Source organism: Strix uralensis, chromosome 24 (genome assembly GCF_047716275.1).
Source record: "Strix uralensis isolate ZFMK-TIS-50842 chromosome 24, bStrUra1, whole genome shotgun sequence".
Classification (NCBI taxonomy): Eukaryota; Metazoa; Chordata; class Aves; order Strigiformes; family Strigidae; genus Strix; species Strix uralensis.
In genome coordinates this window covers 7,950,116-7,969,378 of record NC_133995.1, presented here as the reverse complement: position 1 = coordinate 7,969,378, position 19,263 = coordinate 7,950,116, and the positions used below count along the sequence as shown (strand labels likewise).

Genomic DNA, 19,263 nt, shown 5'->3' with positions numbered 1-19,263 from the left:
CTGTTAGGCTAATAGGAAGTGGTAAGTAGAGAATGTAAGGGCAATTCTGCACTTGCAGCTCTATCACTTGCACAGAATATCTAGCTTCACACCAACTTAGTAAAACCCAGGCAAGGTGAATCAGTACAACCAAATGTAAATTAAGACTGTACAACTATTGCATGGGGACAGTCAAAGCAGTCTGCTTGGGTTTAACCATCATTCCCTTATCCCAAAGAGGATGGCAAGGTTCGCTCACCTTTCTAAGTCATTTTAGCAGCTCTTGGTTGACTTAAAGCATCAGGCCTCATTGGTGCTAATTGTGATAATGGGAATTTCAGAATACACTGGGAGTTCACCTAAAGCATCCAGATTCACTCAGCCACGGCCCCCAGGATGTCCATGAGAAGGTGAATAATTCAAGCCAGTGCTATCCTAGATGAGGCTGAAGCAGAGACTGGGAAAGGACCTCTCTTTTTTTCTCAGCTGTTGCCTATTTCATCAGCCAAAGCTGTGCAGCATGATTTTTAAGCTCCCAGTCCCACTAGGGTGCATGGTGACTGTATGAGAAGATAGCCTGGAGGCAGCAGTCCTTCCAGTCTGATTAACTGGAGGGGCTGTATTGATAAGCTAGAGACTGAGTGGCAAGAGCAACCACTGAGAGTGGAATAATTAATCTATTACCTCTCACAAGGACTAGTTCTGATTTAATTATCTGTTCCTGGTAAGGAGGAGGGAGTCAAAGCAGGACCCTGGAGATGAAGTGTAGAAGTGTGGTGGTTCAGACATCAGCACGTGTTTTTAAGGAGAGAATGATCACAGTTTCTTTTAAGAAATCCTCTTGTCCTGTTAGTGTCTCTGATACATCCTCCCAAGCATTTCATTCTCAATCTTCTCCCCAGTATCTCTATGATGGGATGGACATCAGCAACTTGGCAGTGGACTTTGCTGTGGTTTGGAACGGGAACTTTGTTATCGACAACCCGGAGGATCTGAAAGGTAACGTGGGCTTGAGTTGGCCTTCAAGCTGCGGGAAGGCGGGCGGTGATGGGGGCTGGAGGGTGGCTGCCGGGGCAGAGCAGCGTCAGCTGCCGCCGCTGCGGTTGCAGGCGGGGACATTGTGGTCGTGGTGGCTCCTGCGGTGGGTGAGAGCAGCTCGCTGCTCCGCTGGTACCGGTGCTCACTAAGCGCCGCTGACACAGCCTTGGCTTTGGAAACCACACGTGCGAGTCCCCTCCGCGGCTCGTTAAATCTCAGCCTGTGCCTTTGCTCGTAAGTCCAAGAGCAGCTGTAGCCGGTATGAAAATGCCAATTCTTGACCTTGCCCTGAGCGCCCGTCCCCTCTTCCCCGCAGTGCACCTCTACAAGTGCGCGGCCCAGCGCGAGAGCTGCGGGCTCTGCCTGAAAGCTGACCCCAAGTTCGAGTGCGGGTGGTGCAGCGGCGAGGCCAAGTGCACGCTGCAGCCACACTGCGGCGCGGCCTCCGCCCAGCCCTGGCTCGACTGGTCCAGCCGCAACGTCAAGTGCTCCAACCCTCGCATCACCGAGGTAAGAGCCCGCGCCTCCAGCCCCTTCTCCTCACTCCTGAAGCGGATTTGTGGCTGTCTCCCTCTCAGCTGAAAATCCACCCTCGTCCACCCGGCGCTGAAGAACAGAGAACAAACCGCTCTGCTGCTTTCTCTGAAATTAATGCACAGATCCGCCGCACGCGGCCAGGGTGTGCAGCCCACTGCCCTGCCACGCAGCTGGCATTCGCTGGCGGCGCTACCAGCATTGGGGTGACCGCTATGGGCTGTTGCAAGAATGCTAATTAAACTAGGGAGCTAATTAGTCTATAGTTGATGCTTCCGATGTTTCTGTTCAGACCGCTGAGGGATGCGAAATGTCTCCCAGGAGCATTTTTACCAGTAAAACAGCACTCGGTCTGTTAACATTTCTATTAGGAGTGACACTCGTATCAGGTGGGAATGAAAGATTTTGGTTTCTCACTTAACTCCCCCAAAAAAGCCTCCCTGCCCCTGAGCATGTGTCCCTGCTGCAGAAGGCGGAGGCCATGGGTGTAAAACAGTGTTGGGCTAAAGTTGCACTGATGCTCATGGCAGGGCAGGAGCAGGGCTTCTCTGCACACAAACTTCTGCCGACTGAAGAGGAACCCCAGTACAGGTGGAAGTTTCCTCTTAACTCGGATTAGTTTCTACGCCAGTTTAGCTAAACTGGCTCATGCTGAGACCCCCTGGGAGGAAGGCATCAGCCTCCTTTTTATGGAGGAAGGGAGGAAACCACAGAGGCTGGTGGTGCCTGTCAGGGCTGGGGCTGACTGGAGGAGGATGTTGCTGAGGAGGGTCCATCCACCTCGCGGGGACATTACCAGGCCTTTGATATTTCTTGCGTAGACCTTCTGCCCAGCCACGTTACACCTTTGATGGGCAGGTGTTTCTCTTGTGCAGTGTTTTGGAAACTGCAGAGTGGAGCTTGTGAGGCTGCAGAGGAGCAGAGGGCGGTGGTGCTGACTGTGCAGAGACGTGAAAGCGTTAAGAAACTTTGAGAGTCTGTCCTTTCCTTGGGTGGTTGGTTTGTTTGGCAAGTCAGAGGTATCTTTACAGAGAAATAAAATGAGCCTTAAAGGCTTGTCTGGATATTCACCTTGTCCTGCTAGTAGTCAGAAACCAAAATTTTCTTATCTGAGTGCTGTTCTGCTTGCACAGGGTTATGCTACAAGATTGAAGAAGCAAAACAGCCTCTGCCTGAGATTTTCTTCACCATAAACCGTTCAGATATTTGTAACGTTGACGAAGTCTTAGATTTATTTATTTACCCCTCCTTGAGCTAAGCAAAGAAGGGCAACACTCTGCTCCAGCCACCAAGCAGCTTGCATCTAAGCACTGCCAGGCTGGCTCTCACGGCTGGCTGCGGGCATGGCGCTGCCACCGAGTGTTTTATCACTGTCCAACTTGAAAGCAAGACTTCTGGTCTCTGTCCAAGGAGAAAAGAGCAGAGCTTTGCCATTACAGGTTTCTTGTCTCCATAAGCAGGTCTGTGTCTCAGCCTTCAAAGCAGAAAGCACAGGGTGCCTCGCCAGGGGATGTTTTGAGTCTCAGGAGATGGCCCTGAGTGGATTTGGAGATGAGAGAATTGAGTAGGAAATGTCTGTGCTCTCGCTGGCAGATCAGCTTATTCCACAGTGAGGGTCAGTGACAGAAAATACAGGTTTCTGGGGGAGGTATTGTCCCGTGGCCTCTGTTGACTCTGGCAGTACTGTGAGCTGTTGTGAATTTATCACAGCTCTTGCAGTGTTTGGTGGTTTTCCTTGAACTCCACCTGCCACCCTTCTCCTTATGAATTCACAGCTTTTTCTTTTTTTTTTTCAAGAAAGTCGAGTTTACAGTTTGCACTGTTGTAGAAAAAGGAGGGGGAAAGCAGAGGGAACTAGTGGCCTTTTTTGTGTGCTTTGAGATCCACTGATGGGCACTGTATAGGGCTAAAAACTCGTACAGAATCCTGCTCAGTTCTTGAGCAGACAGGTCTATAGAAAATGGCAAAGCCCCAGCAGAGACCCCACAGGGTTGATACTCCTAAACCCAAACCTCTCAACAGCACAGGATGACTCCTGTCATCCCCCTTCCCCTCCAGAAAAGTGTATGAGGTTGTCTTGGAGACCATGAGACCTTTACAGCCTTCGTTGCTGTTGGGTCCTTTTTACTGGCGTCCGGGTTTTTTGAGCGTTTCAGGTACCGTTTGCAGGGCCTGGTGCTGCAGAGCTGTGTGCTGACGCCTGGGAAGAGGCCACTGCCCTGCTGGGACCGACCTGCTCCGGGCAGTTTGAAGCAGGCGCTGTGACCGCTCTCCATCTCCCTGCACCGGCACTGGCACTCGACTGGGGAGCAGCGGCTGCTCTCATACCAGGGCTTGCACTGCAGCCTGGATCACTCAGACTAAAAGAGCCTTTAACATGGGCTGTTTTACTCTTCTTTTGCTTCATTTGGCTGGGTTCACTCTTTCTGTCAAGCCAGAGGTCAAGGGCCTGGCTCCCAGGCGCCAGTGCCTTTGGGGGATGCATAGCTAGTAAGAAGAGATCGTGTTTTAATAGTCATAAAACTAAATGAGCAGTAGGATATACACAGCCCTTTTCTTTTTCTGAGTGAGAGGCCCAGCTGTCACCAACAGTGTCCCTTTCACAGCGTAAAACTTCTACACGGTCTGTGGTCTTAGCAATAAATAAATAAAAATCAGTTTCCTCGCGAACAAGCGGTACTCTGATCTCCTATTCATTTATTTGCAGGCCTCATTAATATAACATCAGTGCAACAAACAGCTGAAGGGGGGGCAGTGTCAGGCTGAATAATGGAGTTGCTCTGCTGAGATAACAATTAGGTTCTGAATGTGCTATCAGCTAAGGCAGAGACAAGGAGGGATCATGCCGGGATGACAATGCTTATGTGCTGGTTCCCTGCTGGGCTCATCAGCTGGGATCCAGCTCGCTTAGAGCAGGATGAAAAAAGACAAAGAGACTGAAGGTGGATGACATTTTGGGAGGGGGCAGGGGTTATGCCATTTATTCTGCAAGCCGGGTGCTCTCTCCGTGCCCTAACAGCTGCCAAGTGGTTATTGTGCAGAACGGTCTTCGGCTCGCGGCTTGCCTCCAGCTCTGGGAGGGAAGCCCCGGCCCACTGACAGCCAGCCCTCCGTCTCCCTCTCTCGTGCGCAGACACTTCTTCTGGAGGCTAAATATTGCTTGATGTCAGAAATGCTGAACCATGCAGCCAGCGACATGAGGCTGAGAACAATTAGCTGCACCATTATGGCAGCGTCTTCTGCAGGCTGGGGAGGGAAGCATGCTAGCAGCGTGTCGGGGCTCCCAGATCCCTGGGATCCCTCAGATCCCAACCTCGGGGATCCCCGGGATCCCTCCTTTGGTTTCAAGTGAGAAGCAGCAACCACAGGAATGCAGCGGTGCATCTGCATCCCTTACGTGATGTAGGGACAGAGCGTGAGAGTAACCAAGCTCCTACCACCACCCACTTCATCTCTGTATTTGGCTCCTTTCTGTGAGTAATACAGCGCTTCACACTTGCATGAATCCTTTCCCCGAGCAGCAGGAACACACTTGTCAGGGGCAGTGGATCGCTGATTTGTTTCAAGCAAGGTGAGGCTGATGCAGAGGGGAGAGGTGACCTGCTCAGAGTAGTTCGGGAGATAGCAGAACCAAAGGTCCTGCCTCCCACACCCCGCTCTAGATCTCAGTGTCTTTCAAACTGCTTCAGTTTTGCAAACAACCCAAAAAACTTCCAGCAGAGGTGCAGACCCCTAAACAATGAATGGGCCATTCCTGGTAATGGCCTTGTTTTTCCTTAGCTGCCCTTTGCAGGTTCTTTTGATCCTCCACAGACCTCTGAGCGAAAAGCCGTTCTACTACAGTGTATTTCTTGAAATTGGGGAATATTTCTTCCTAATCCTGTCTCAGACCAGAAACCTGGTCTGTCGTTGCAGCCAGCCCTGCAGCCTGAGCAGCTCCCCAGCACAGCCACGCTGGGGGGTTTGGGCAGCCCACGCCGGCAGCAGCTGCCCCGGGCTGGGTTTGCTGGAGGTGCCTTGGCCGAGCATCCGCAACACGCCGAGGTGACCCAGGGATGCTGCTTGGAGGGGTCGCCGGCGCTAGGTGCAACGGGACCTTTAAGACTTATCTTCTTTCTGTGATTTTGACTGAATCTCTCCAGCTGTAATTAATTGAATGCATCTGTTCTAACCCTGGGGCTGCTTTATGGCACAGTTACTTCAAAACTGTTCAATTAGCGGCCACTAAAATCTAGGTCGAGTGGAGCTCCATATTGGGGATTTTCCAGGTCAGGACATTTTCAAAATACAGAATCAGCTCTGCTTTGTTTGGTGAGGCCGGTTGGCTCCGCTGGTTGTGGTAAGGTCGGGAAATGGCAAACTGTGACTTTTTTTGAACAGCGATGAGACAACAAGCCCGGCAGTGTAAGTGCTCCGGCAAACGCATTTTAACATAATCTAGAGCTGCAAAGGACAGTTGTAACTGTCAAGTATGTGAACTGCTGAGCTCAGGTGATTCCCAACTAGCGATGTAAACATTACCCGTGCAGGCCTTCAGGACTTGGTGTAATGCAAAATGCAACTTGGTTTTGTAGTGTCTTTTACAGGCACATAGTGCTTCACGGAGCTAAATGATACAAGACATGCTCCGCGGTATGAGTTACAGAAAACAGCAGCACAGCAGGCAGTGTCTGGGGAGCAAATTAGAAACCTTGGTGGTGTGGTGCAGGAGAGAGGGAGGTAGAAATCAAAGCACAGGCAGAGGAAGGAGGTAGAGGTTTGGTGTATGGGGCAGCTCCTGGCTCTGCTGGGTGCGTTGGAGCGGGCTGAACCCAGCACGTGTGGCCAAATTCGAGAGCAGCACCTTAAAGAGGTGGAGAGCAAGAAACAAAGAGGTGTAAGTGAGGGAGGAGGAAAATGGCTTCAGCTGGGATTTGAAACGCAGGGAAATGCTGAGGGGAGCTGGGAGCCACAGAAGCGATGGGGAACGGGGGTGTCCTGACAGCGCTTGCAGTTCGCACTTGGGGGGGAAGGGGGAGACGTGCCCTGTGGCACTGGAGAGTGTAGGGGGTCCCACAAGAGCTGCTTTGGGGTGCACTCAGGTCGCCAGGCGTGCTCTCGTGATGGGGCTGGTGTTTTGCTGCCTTCCTAACCCGCTCACGTCCAGGGAGCAACGAGCCCTGAAGAAGGTGAAAGAAAAGCAGCCATCCATCTGGAAACACCAAGGAAAAGGGTTTGAAGAGCTCAAGTCTTGCCAAAGACAAGGGTGGAACAAACAAGCATAAATAAGATTTATCTATTAAATTAATTAAATTGCATTATTATGGATTATGTTTATTTATCGATAACAGCTGTAGCATGGGGAAGATTAGTAACTCACCCAAGAGCAACAACAGACTGGTGGTAGATTCAGGACAATTATTTGAGATTCTTGGGTCCAAATTTTGTGACTATTCATTATTGTAATTTACACTCCTAATTGAAGAGGATATTGTCCTTAATGAAAGTCTATAGAAGCAGAATGATTATGGCTGAGGCAGGCTATAAACAGGCAGCTTTAAAGCACACACCTCACCCTTTAACATTTGTAAGTCATTTGAGGTGCCAACTTGCTAATAAAATGTGACATTAACGTTCAGAGAACAGCCAAGGCAGAAGTTAAAGTTCTCCAAAGCAGCAGGCTACTTCTGGAAGGTGACTTACCATCTTCTGTATATATAAAAAAGGAGCCAGACTTACCCTGCAAGGCTTTCTGGGGGATGGCAGTGCTTACACCTCTCAGCCAGCTCAGGGACCTTGATGTCCTCTCTTGGAGCACAGCACAGATGGATTTCAGCATCCTTGGGCTTCTCCAAGACATCCAGAGGAATCATGAGAAGGTGGCACTGGCGTGGCTTTGGCAGCAGGAGCAGGTGGAGGTGGCAGCACTCAGCCCCCCTGCGCATCCTGCAAAGTAAAAGTCTGTTTCCAAGCCAGGCGTGGGGCTGAAGCAGCGCGGGTGTTGTGGGGACACCAGCTCAACTTTCCTTGCTTTGTTTCCTTCTAGATCCTGACAGTGTCAGGCCCCCCAGAAGGAGGGACGAGGGTGACCATCCGTGGCGTGAACCTGGGCCTGGATTTCTCCGAGATCGCCCACGGGGTGCAGGTTGCTGGGGTGCAGTGCACGCCCCTGCCTGAGCACTACGTCGTCGCAGAACAGTGAGTGGCCTCGCAGAGCTGACCCGGCCCCACCGCGGGTCCCCGGGGCTGGCCAGCCTGCACAGAGCCTCTTCCCTCGCCCCCAGCAAACATGCAGGAGGCCAGGAACTCATCCAGACCCCACGCACCATCTCTCCACCCTGCAGGGAGGGCTCTGGAGGTGGATGGCGCCTGGACCCTGGGGCATGCTGTTCCCACACCAGAAGGGGATGAGGTGCTTGGGTGCTCTCTGCGGGGGTTAAGCAGCCCTTTAAGCTTTCATTAAGTGTTTTGTTTCCTTCCACACCGGGGTTCCTGCTTTGCTAAGCAACTTTTCTGATGAGCACCTTGCTGTTGACGCTGAGCCTCTCTGCCCCCTCTGCTCCCCATCGCACTTGAAATTCAGCCGGCGCTGCCGGCTGCACGCAGCCATTTGTTAGGCGGGTGAGGCGGTGACAGCCGCTTAATCCGAATGGGCCTCCGCTGGAGTCAATTCATTTATTTCACTAAGAAAAATGTCAACCAAAAATTAGAAAATAGGCATGTTAGAGAGGACGGGCAAATAAACCTCCCGAAGTGACACATGCTCCTGTTGCGGTTTGGGTGGGGGTTGTTCTGGTGTAGCCGAGGTGCTGAGGGGTGTGTTGGGGGTCATTTGTGGAGGGCAGGAGGGGAGCAGTGTGTGATGTCTGCCCTTGGGTTGTCTGATCTCTCCTGCTGAGGAGCAGGACAGAGTCCTGTGTAGCAGGGTCGTGGCTGCTTGTGGTCAGTGTGGGGGAGCCTGGGCCCCGTGAGTGATCCCAGCAGCAGGATCTGCCCCAGCCTGAGGAGCAGCTCAAAGTGGTTGTCCTCAGGTGGTGGAATGCCCTTGGTGGATCCTGGGCAGAGCGGAGGGACCTGTCACTGACACACGTTGGCGTTGGTTTGGTTTTTGGTCGCTCCTTGTCTTTGTTTCCCCATCTGTAAGATGGACATGACAATCTCCCCCTCCGACCAGCAAGGATGAGGATGGGTGCGGTATGTCGGTGCACCGTGCGATGGCTGGATGAAGGGCGCTGTGGGCATGCAGAGCATCGCGGGGGTTACTGCAGGAACGGCTCCGAGCGCTGCACCAATAGCACTGTCACTGCTAGTGGTTTGGGCTGTTCTGCTGAGCAGTATTTTGTTTTATTTTATTTTTCAAATAAAGGATGGAAGATTATAAAATTATCCTCCTTTGATGGTATGAAACCCTGATTTTATAATCATGACTCTAATTACGGCTCTTGAGCTTTCAAAGTTTGTTAACATCATTAAAACATTTACCCTGGGCAGATAACAGCAAGCGTTAGCATGAGAGCTGCCTTTTAAAGATGAATACAGATAAAAGGACCCTCTTAAGGGTTCTGTGGGCAGACTGAATTCCAAGACTGTAATGACTCACCATATGCTCCAGCCACGCAATCTATCAGCCAGCAATTAGGTTAATGTTGGTGAAAGGGCCACTTAGCCCAGCAATCAGCACCCTACAGCTCTGCCGAATGCATCATTTTGTAACAAGGTACCTGCTGGGAATTTGGCTTTTATCAGGAATCCGGATCAGGTGTAGCAGGTCGCCTGTGCCCCATCCTGTGCCCCATCACGCCTGGTATTGTACAGCAGCTGATCCTTTACGGGCAAACAGTTGAGTATTTGGTGTTTCTTCCCATCTATAGTGCTTGGTGTATCCTTGCTTCTTGTGGGATAAAACCCCCACTCCTCTCCTGCCCGTAGGGGGTCAGGGATCACTTCACCTTGCTTTGTTTGCCTGTGGGCTGGCAGGAGCAGAGATCACTGCTCCCACATGCCAGTCCCCCGCCCTAACCCACGGCCTGGCAGCGCAGAGACCCTGCCTGCTCGCCCCACTGCCGGTTTGCAGGAGGAGAAGTAATGAAATAGCAGAGGAGAGAGGAGCATGGGCGATGTCTGGTTGAAAGGCAGGGAGAGGAGCACGTGGCAGATTAAGGCACACAGCTGAGATGCTTCAGCTCCTGTTCTCCAAAGGCAGTGTCTCTGAGCAACCCGGTTTGATGTGCAGCAATAAGGACTTTCACATTACAGCTCTTTACTAGCATGTATGTATTTCATTAGGCCTCCTGGCATCACCTGCGCATGCTGTTGGCAGGTTCTTTTTTCCTTTTGTCTTTATTTTATTTGCAGTGAATTTAATGCTGCTGAAGGCAGCTGAAACGCTGCCTTCGCAAATTGGAGCCTTTTGTGCATTTGCACGCGATCGGCAGAAGAGTGAGCGTTTCCCCTGCCGCTCTGCAGGAGCCCCGTCAGCCTCCCTGGGGAGGGATGCTCTGGCTCTTTCTCTGCTCTCGCTCTCAGGGCCAGACACCAACAAGTGTCTCATCACCCACATTACTGCACGCCCGGCCCTGAGGCAGGTTACTCCTGTCCTGAGGTTTCCAGTGCCTGGCAGGATGCTCTTGAATTTGTCTTTCCAGTGTTGCCATGAGAGCGAGCAGCATCCATCCCCTTTAGGTGCAGCTGGAGAGCCCTTTGAAAACCTCCCTCAGGCCTGCTGGCACTTTGCTAGTCTCATCCCCAGTAGGCATTATGCATTCCCAGTGCCCTGGGATTTTTGGATTACACACCCACAGGGTGCAGAACGAGGGTTTCCCCATCTTCCAGCCTGGCCTGCTGTGGTTAACCCCAGCAGCTCTCCTGCCTTTACAGCTTTCCCTTCCTCAGGATGTGCCCACGGGGCTGAGCTGGGCCACGCGAGGAGCACGACATCGGTGTCTTTTGGTGCCACGAACTCCTTTTACCAGCATCAGCACGTTCTGCATTAGCTGCTGCTCCCCACAGCTGTCGCTGTCATCCCCGGGCAGGTGTCACCGATGGGGGGTTTAGATCGCTGAAAGGACCGCTGTCAAAGGTGATGGCAAAAATGGCTTTAAAATGATGTTGTAAAAGTGCGACTTAACAAAGTTCGATGGCGAGGTTCACCATTACTGCATGGCACGGTCATCTGAACAGTGATTCAACACTGTCAAGGCACAAATCAAAGTTACCAAGACAAAATGAAGGTTATCAAGTCACAAATCAAGGTTACCATACTGCAAGGTGGTACGTGATATCGGTACTTACCGAAGACCTGCTGTGGGTAAAAGGTCTCTCTGCCTCGAGGAAGAGCCTTGGGAGGTGTCCCAGCTCGAGGGGAGATCGCCGTGCAGCCAGGCTGCCTGCCAGGGAGAGCTCGGGGAAGGCCCCTTAGGTCTCATATTTATGGAATAAAGTGGTTGGCTCCTGGTCAGATCACATGCGGTGAGAAAGGTTTGCATGAGACTCCTCGTACCCACAACTTTCTTTGTTCCTTGATAAATGACTCTTGGAAAAACCACGTTAATCCCATGGTCAGTGATCCAGGCTCATGCACTGATGCTCACTGGGTCACTCTGCTCCTTTGGGGGTTTTCAGAGAGCGGATTGAAACTAAAGGAGTTCTTGGCCCAGCTACGGCTCAGGCCTTTCCCTCCTTTGGAGCCTGTACCAAACCACCCCTAGTTCGGTTAAGGGGTCGGGTGCATCCATCACAGCAGGCTTTCCATTTTTGATTAACTGGGAGACTGCAGTGTGAGCTGTTCCCTTAATGAACTCATCTGTTACTCTAAGGACTTCGCACTCACTTTGCTACTGGCTAATATATTGCCATTAGTGCTCTGCTTTGCTCTGGAGTTTACAGCTTGTAATAATTATGTCTAATTTTGATTTTTTCTTTAAATTACTACATGGGGTAAAAATAGACTCAGTAATTAACTACTTCTACAGAGGCAGATATCAAAGTTAAAAGAGGGGTGAAAAAAGAGAAGGAAAAAAGCTGCACAGGGCACTGTTTGCACCTCCTGCCAAAGCCTCACTGCGGCATTTCTGCTTCCAGGATCGTCTGTGAAATGGGGCAGGCGCTTCCAGGGATCAGCTCCGGCCCAGTGCTCCTGTGCATCGGAGAGTGCAAGCCGGAGTTCACGGCCAAGTCCACGCAGCAGTACATGTTCGTGGTGAGTGTCCTGCCGAGGGGAGGAGGGGGGCAGCACGCGTCCTCCGTGGGAGCAGCCGGGCGCTACGACTGCGTGTATCAAATGGATGGGATTCAGCACCGGAAGACAATCCCAAAATTGCCATTTTTTTTCCGATGCTTTCCCCATGGCATTGCACAATTTCTTGGTAGCCCAGTCAACGAGCCCAGTTTTCAGGATCTAGAGCTTGCACCGGTCTGCAGAATAAAGGGGATTTATGTGGGAACCTAAACCCAGGATTCCCACAGCATTTGGTTTCAGCTTTGCACCTCCAAAATAGTGATAACCCTCTGAATTGCAAGGCTCGGTTACTCCATGCAGAGTGCATTGTTGTGATCCCAGCAGCAGCGTTACACAAAGCGTAACTTTGTTCTGTACCTGAGGACTTTCTGTGCGTGACGTGTTGTCAAGGAGTTGGCGTTAGCACTCAAAATTTTCCTTTGTAACAGACGTTGTTACTTTGGTGCTTAGTTAATGGGGATGAATCTAGGGCGCTGCTTCTTGCTGGATTTGAAGATGTTTCTATACGTATGCGCGTACACGTATGGGCACCAATAGGCCTTTTTGCAAGGCAACAGGAGAGCAAACACCAGAGTCCATCCTTCTGCAGCGTCCTGCTAGAAACTTAGTTTTAATCAACAGCCTGTGAAACCTAAACATACCTGAGTTAGTTTCTGTGTCTATAGATTTAATCTTTTCACCGTGATGCCCTTTGGGATAGAAAGGTAATTCTGCACCCAAATATTCAGGGATTTTTTTTTTTCCCTCCAAGGATGGTGGATCAGCGTAGGCTTTCTCTGTCCACTTAATGGAGAGCTGCTCTTCGGGTTGGTGGGCTTCTGTTGGTTGAGTGGGTCCTTTCTTTCTGTTGTTTAATTAGCAGCCTTTTGATTCATAAACTTAAAAGTCACAGCTGGGGTTTCTCAGGGCACTTCATCCAGCAACATTGATTTTGTGCTTAATGGAATCTGTATGCAGGGAAATGCCAGCCCTTACCAATTGTCCACAATTTGTAAACTAATTGAGAGATAAATCAGGCTAGCCCCTGCCACCCTATTGGTGTTGTGACACCCTCTCCTGGGATTTCATTCATTCAATAACATAGCAGGGGTGCAAAATATCACCACATTTTCCTCGAATATGCCAGAAACCCCTCTGACCATCCCAGGGCACTGCCAGTGCAGTCCCCAGCTTTGCCGTTATTGCAAGGCAGGTTCCCATGTGACACATGGAGGGTGCTCTCTTGCTTTGTGTTAAATAATAACTAGGAGCCAGTGGAAGGTAATTGTGGAGATGAATTTTGGAGTTGTACCTTGCAGCAACCTGGTGAGCATTTGCCGACCATTATCATCCTTCGCATTGTTGCTTCTGATTTCTAGCACTTACCCTGATTATATCGTTTCTTTTTCGCAGGCATCTAAAACTTCTAGCACATCATTTCCTTTTGTTAGTCGGCCTCTATTTTTCTCTTTAGCGCCGCCACAAATTCCATTACAGCAGGTTTTTGCCATTAAAGTCAGTAGTAAAATTGATTAGTACCTTAAAGCAGAGCTCTGTTCTGACCCTGAGAGGGTTCATGCCTTGGTGAGCTCATCTGGTCCCTGACACGATGCTGTCACCTTAATTACACCCGTTTTATCTGGGGAGGTGGAACCTTGGAGCTACTTTGGATCTGTAAATCTGTCATAATTATCAGCAAATCATGAGTTGAAGATGGAAAATTCTTATTCAGCTTTCAGATTTTCATCCAATGCTGGCCTCACCCCAGCCTTGGGAGTTTTTGCAGGTCTGTAGGAGCCCTCAGCTTTCCTGTCTTTCCCTTGTTTACAAGAATGACTGCGTGGGGTTACAGCCTGAGTTTCTATTTTTGGCAATGCTTTGAATTTCCAAGGATTGCAATGCTTAGACAAGGTGACGCTCACACCAGAAACATCAGATGCTTGTAACAAGGAGATGCTTGCAGTTGCCTTTGAATGCAGAGGAGGGCTGTGCTTTCCAGTCTGCCTGCAGCTCTGTCCCTGGTGTGTGTATGGGAGCTGCTGGACCCCAGGGACGTGTTAAATAACTGCTCCTTTCTGTCCCCGGGCTCCCACGAGCAAAGTGGCCCCAGGGATGGGGCTGGAGGAGGAGGGGAGCTGGTAGCAGGCGCTTGCTGTCTGGAGCGTTCACAGCATTGCAGCTTGTTCCTAATTCACCTTGGGAGCAGTTGCCAGGGTTGGGCTGGAGACTAAAGGAGGTTTTTGATGGGCGATCGTACGCTGAACATCCTTTGGAGGTTTTTTGCATTTTGGAATCACTCCTCTTGGTTGTATGAAATGCTCCCGAGCCTACTCAGTGTAACCGTTGCTATTACCATTCATATTGTCTAGTATTGTCATTAGCTGGGGTAATCATAGAGTATCCTGAGTTGGAAAGGACCCACGAGGATCATTGAGTCCAACTCCTGACCCCAGCTAGGATAAGAGCAGACCATGAGCAGTTGAAGGACGAGTCTTTCCCTCCTGTAATATTGTTCCATAATTACCCACAACAGGGTGGATTGTGTGTTTTCCTCTGGTCTGTTCAGGACTCAGGGTCAGACAGGCTTTTGGTCTTAAGCTGCTTTGGCAAATGCTGTGGCACCCAGAAAACACAGGTTGCATTGTGAAAACAGCAGAAAAAACAGGACAAACACATGGAGCTGCCAAGCAGGTGGTACCAGGGGAGTGGAGCTGGGAGGCTGCCAGCCTTTGCAGATGAGAGTCATAAAGAGGGTAATGTGAAAGCATTAGTAAAACAATTTGGTAATATCCACTGATTGAAAACAAATAAAAAGGTACCTGCTTTCTGCAAATTCTATTAAGCGGAATAAATATCTACCCCAGTGCAAGGCAGGATAAAGACGTGGCATTGCTGCAATAATATCACTGATAAAATGTCGGGTGGGATCTGTGTTTGCCCACCAAGGACACCTTTCCATCAGCAATGGGAAACAGGCTCAGCCCCCACAATACTCTCACTGGTGGTTCATGTTAAGCTGGAGCTGATGGTGCTGCCTTTTGTTGAAGTCGTGCAGTATTTCCCATTATCAAGCCCTGGTGGGGTTTTTTGATGCTTTACCACATTGGCAAACTTTAAACATTTGGGTTCAAATTTCCATTGTGGCAATTTGCTTGGCTTGGGATATATTTAGTGTTGGAAATTGCAGTGCAAACAGCTTACCTTTGTTTATGATCAAAGTTGAAGGTAAATATATAATTTTGCTGAGGCTAAATGTGCAATTGTTTTGTTGAGGTGCATCTCTCTTTCAGAAGTGGGTTTGAAAATTTAGCAGGCGATTTGTCAGGTGTCCAGGACACAACCCTGTTTTGCTTTCCCATTTTAAAAAGGATATCGCCACTCAGCCAAAGCATGAAGATCCTCAGGGGAAGGTGCTTCTCCAGCTGGCACAGCCCCTGGGCAGCCGCTCGCTGACAGCTCCCCTCGCAGCAGGCAGGAGCGCTGACTTTGTCCTTTTCTTTCTCCAGACTCCAGCAGTGAGTTTTCTGAATCCCAGCCGCGGGCCGGAGTCGGGAGGGACGATGGTGACCATCTCCGGGCACTACCTGGGAGCCGGCAGCCACGTGTCGGTGCTCCTGGGAAACCAGACCTGCGAATTCTACGGGTAAGGGGCTGAGCCGGGCCAGCGCGGGCTCCTGCCACGCACGTCCTGGTTATCAGGGCTGCACCACCACGTATCTGCTGTAGCTGAACATGCAGCCACAGCAAAAATTCATCTGGGAACCCCTGAAGGCTCCCATTCCCTCTTTTATTACATGAAAGCATCTTCTCTTTTATTATGACTGAGCCTTGCTTGGCAAGGGGGGGGACTGCATCAGTATAAGTGCTGTCCATTATTTCATTTTAATGCTGTTACAGTGTTAACTGGTCCAAAAATCTCAGGCAAACATCACTGCGATTGTAAAATGTTTATAGTAGTTATCAGTACTTGCCCCCAGCTTTGTTGACCTGAAGAAAATGTAACGTTTATAAGAAACATCTAGTTTCTCCCTTCACAGATCAACAGCTTGCATTACGTTTATCGCAGCCGCTGCTGCAGGTACCTCAACCTCCCAGGAGTGGTGTGAGCAAGGGGTGGGCTTCTGCGTGGCAGAGCGAAGCGGGGATCTGCACGCGCCTTGTGCTGAGAAACTTGCTCAGCCATCAGTCTCCTCTGGGATTTCTCTGGCAAATTTGCTTTTTACCCAGCAGTGTAAACACAGAGTTGACATTTGCAGGGTTTAATGGGTTTTCTTGGGGCTTAGTTAAAAAAAGATACATGCAGTATACATCTGTGTGCATCCCGTACACATCTGTGCCCCGAAGCGGCTGGCAGGATGCGTTTCATAGCGTGGGCGCAGCCTGTGCGGGAGCTAAGCAAAGGGCTGTGATGTGCAAAGGGATTCTGCCTGTCAGATCCTCACTCGGGCTTCCCAGGAGGACCCGAGGAGGTGTCAGGGAAAGTAAAGACCCCCGGAGGTGAATTTTTCAGCTGGAAGACTGAGAGGTTCTCCGATACGGGGGCTGAGGGCGATCAGACGTGGGAGCATGTTGATATTAGCAGTGCTGATTGTACATCCATCCTAGAACGGTGCTTCAGGAGGTCTGGGCATGCTGAGGTCTTCAAGTGCAGATCAGTTCTCCAGGTGCTAAGCACTGTAACCGATCCGTCAAGATTTCTTCCTGTATCCGAAGCGAAGATGCCAGATTGCTTCCTCAGATGCAGGCGGGTAACAGCGTTACCACCACCAGAAGCAGCCTGCAAGCTGGCCTGAGAGCAGAACCAGCCCTGTAATATAATCCCTTAAGTATATGATTATATTCAGGCAACCTGCAGATCCTGACCTGCAAAACCTGGATGAGTTTTGAATTCTCTGTATGTTCTAATTACAGCAGGCAAGCAGAAACTTAAACAAAGCAAGTGGCAGTATATGAATGGCACCATCCTTCATGCGGGGTCACGCTGTGCACTTTGTTTTGCTTGGACTGTTCTGAGGCAATGAACTTCAATTGTACTCGAGGGTGTGGGGGAGCCTGATTAGATGAAGCAGTTTCTAATGAGATTCACTCTAATTACAGCTTCCCCTATTCTCCCCTCTCTGATCGGAGGAGTGGGTAGATTCACCATGACGACATAATAATAGCACAGAAAGCTAATTAACTGATCACAGGGAGCTGCGAGCAGCTCTGCCAGCAGTGATGCGTCACTCTGGATCTCACGCCAGAGCTAAGCAGGCGTGGTGGAGTCTGGCAGGGCAGAGCAGGCAGCAGCTCTTCAGCTGCACGGGCATGCACGGGAACACTCTGAGAATCAGCAGGGAGGGTGGAGAAACGCGCTCCTTGCACGAGGATGCCTTCGTGGTTAAATTAAACCTAGGTGGAGAGTGAGAATAAGATGAGGGAGGGAGGAGGAGAAGAGTGGGAGGGGCTAGACAAGTAATTGCATCCATAGAAACAGTCAAGTCCAGTTTGCCTCCGATATTTTAAGAGGTTGTTTCTGTTCCCTCGGCTGTGGTGGACAGGCGTGCCAAGGTGTGAGCTGGGAACATGGTGGTACCTGCTGTTCGATCCCCTCCTGAAATGCCCGGTGCTGGGGTGTGCCCGCACGCCTTTGGGAGGGTGGGGAGCGTGTAAGGGCCCTGACAAGGGGGGCACACAGCATCCCCCTGCCTAGGGAGAGAAACAGGGGCTGTGCTGGGAGCAGAGCAGGGGCAGGGCCGCACTCCAGCCTCAGCTGTTCAGGCACCTCCACGGGTGTCGCAGCCTCTCAGGAGGGGGAGGATGGCAAAGACCGGACGTTCAAGAGGGCCCGTCTTTGATTTAATGCCAAACTGGCAGCGAGGTGCGGAAGATTTGCCCGCCTGCTCTCCTGGGAGAAGTCAAGACTAAATGAGCCACGGAAACAGCGTGGCCTTTTTGGTGAGCCGGGGGCAGGTTTGGGCAGGCGGGACGGCCCGTGGGTGGCCGTGGAGGGACACTGGCCTTCCAGTGACGTCAGTCCGGCACTTCTCATCGGAGCAGCACCAAGGCTCACCACAGAGCTGTGTGGTTCCTCAGAGCGGCACCCAGGCTCTCCTCAGAGCTGTGTGGTTCCTCAGAGCAGCACCCAGGCTCACTGCAGAGCTGTGTGGTTCCTCAGAGCAGCACCCAGGCTCACTGCAGAGCTGTGTGGTTCCTCAGAGCAGCACCCAGGCTCTCCTCAGAGCTGTGTGGTTCCTCAGAGCAGCACCCAGACTCACTGCAGAGCTGTGTGGTTCCTTGGAGCAGCACCCAGGCTCACTGCAGAGCTGTGTGGTTCCTCGCAGCTCTGTCCCGGCGGCAGGAGTGGCACCGCTCGATTCTCATTCCCCTTCTCCATCCGTCCACCCAGCAGTGCCTTTGTGCTCTGACAGTGCCTCGCTACCCCGCCACCTTGACTTTCTCCGGGGCTCCCATGGAAGCAGATGGTCTGTTGTGTCCAGCCAGCCAGCGCCGAGGCCGAGGTCACCCCTGCTCTGACGGGGAGACAAAGCTGGAAGGCAGCGGTGACGGTGGCATTGCCCTTCCCAGGCGGGGGCTTCGTGGGCTCCATTATGCTGCTCACAAGGGCCCGTGTGTGCCATGGGGTGGGGACGGGAAGAATTTGGCTTTTGAGTGAGCTTATGCATCCCATTTAAAAGGCAGCCATCTGTTTTCACACGCCCAACAGAAGGCAGCGGGTTCACAGAGGGATGCGGGAGGCTGCAGTTTGGCACAAAGAGTAATTCAGGGAGCCTGCGCTTCGCTCTTGGTGGGCAGGCAGAGTCCCCTCCCGCTCGGAGCTCCGTTCCCTCCCTCCTGTGGCAGTGAAGCCTTCCTGCCCATCTCGGGAGCTCATCCCCTTCGCAGGTGTCAGAGTCTGGGGATCAGTGATGGCTCAGCCTTTTAGCCAGCTGCCCCGCTGCAGCTGCACATCAGCGCCAGGATAAAGGGTGGTTTTCTGCCCTGCGCTGTGACTGCCCGTTAACGCTTCCCCGGCTTCTCTCTTGCGCAGGCGATCCATGAACGAGATCGTCTGCGTGTCGGCCCCGTCAGCCCACGGCCTGGGGGCTGTTCATGTCTCCGTCAGCGTCGACCGGGCTCAGCTGGAGCGGACTTTGCTGTTTGAGTACATCGACGACCCGAAGGTGCAGCACATCGAACCCGAGTGGAGCATCGCCAGGTAACGCAGGGCTCTGACAGCGGGTCCTCGGCAGCGGCAGAGAAGCCAGCTCGCCTGGTCTGGGGCTTCTCTCTCAGCATACGCTCAGTGAGGCCAAAAGAGGGTCTTTTTGGAAATGCATGTCCCACCCAGCGTCCTGGATTTGTCAGGGCTGGGCGCCTGTGGCGTTTGCGTCTTCCGAAAATCAGGTCCAGAGTTACTAAAGTAGTTGTGATTACCAAGGCAATTACAGCAGTAGCAGTCTGCCCGGAGATTCTGGGAGCATGAATAAAGCCCCAAGATCACTCCCATCTGCTGAAGAAGTGCACAATTGCTCATT

General features: G+C 51.5%; 1 protein-coding gene across 2 annotated transcripts in view; it reads left to right on the top strand.

The window, feature by feature from the left end:
• The window catches only part of PLXNA2 (plexin A2), a 175,517-nt gene that overhangs the window by 122,867 nt on the left and 33,387 nt on the right, over window positions 1-19,263 (top strand). For both annotated transcript variants that reach the window (XR_012632173.1, XM_074893865.1), the window contains exons 11-16: window positions 882-978; window positions 1,334-1,527; window positions 7,577-7,728; window positions 11,611-11,728; window positions 15,253-15,389; window positions 18,777-18,944. Coding sequence is in view for 1 of the 2 variants with exons in the window: in XM_074893865.1 (XP_074749966.1) it covers window positions 882-978; window positions 1,334-1,527; window positions 7,577-7,728; window positions 11,611-11,728; window positions 15,253-15,389; window positions 18,777-18,944 (866 nt within the window). In the remaining variant the exon portion in view is untranslated. The remainder of the gene's footprint in view (window positions 1-881; window positions 979-1,333; window positions 1,528-7,576; window positions 7,729-11,610; window positions 11,729-15,252; window positions 15,390-18,776; window positions 18,945-19,263) is intronic.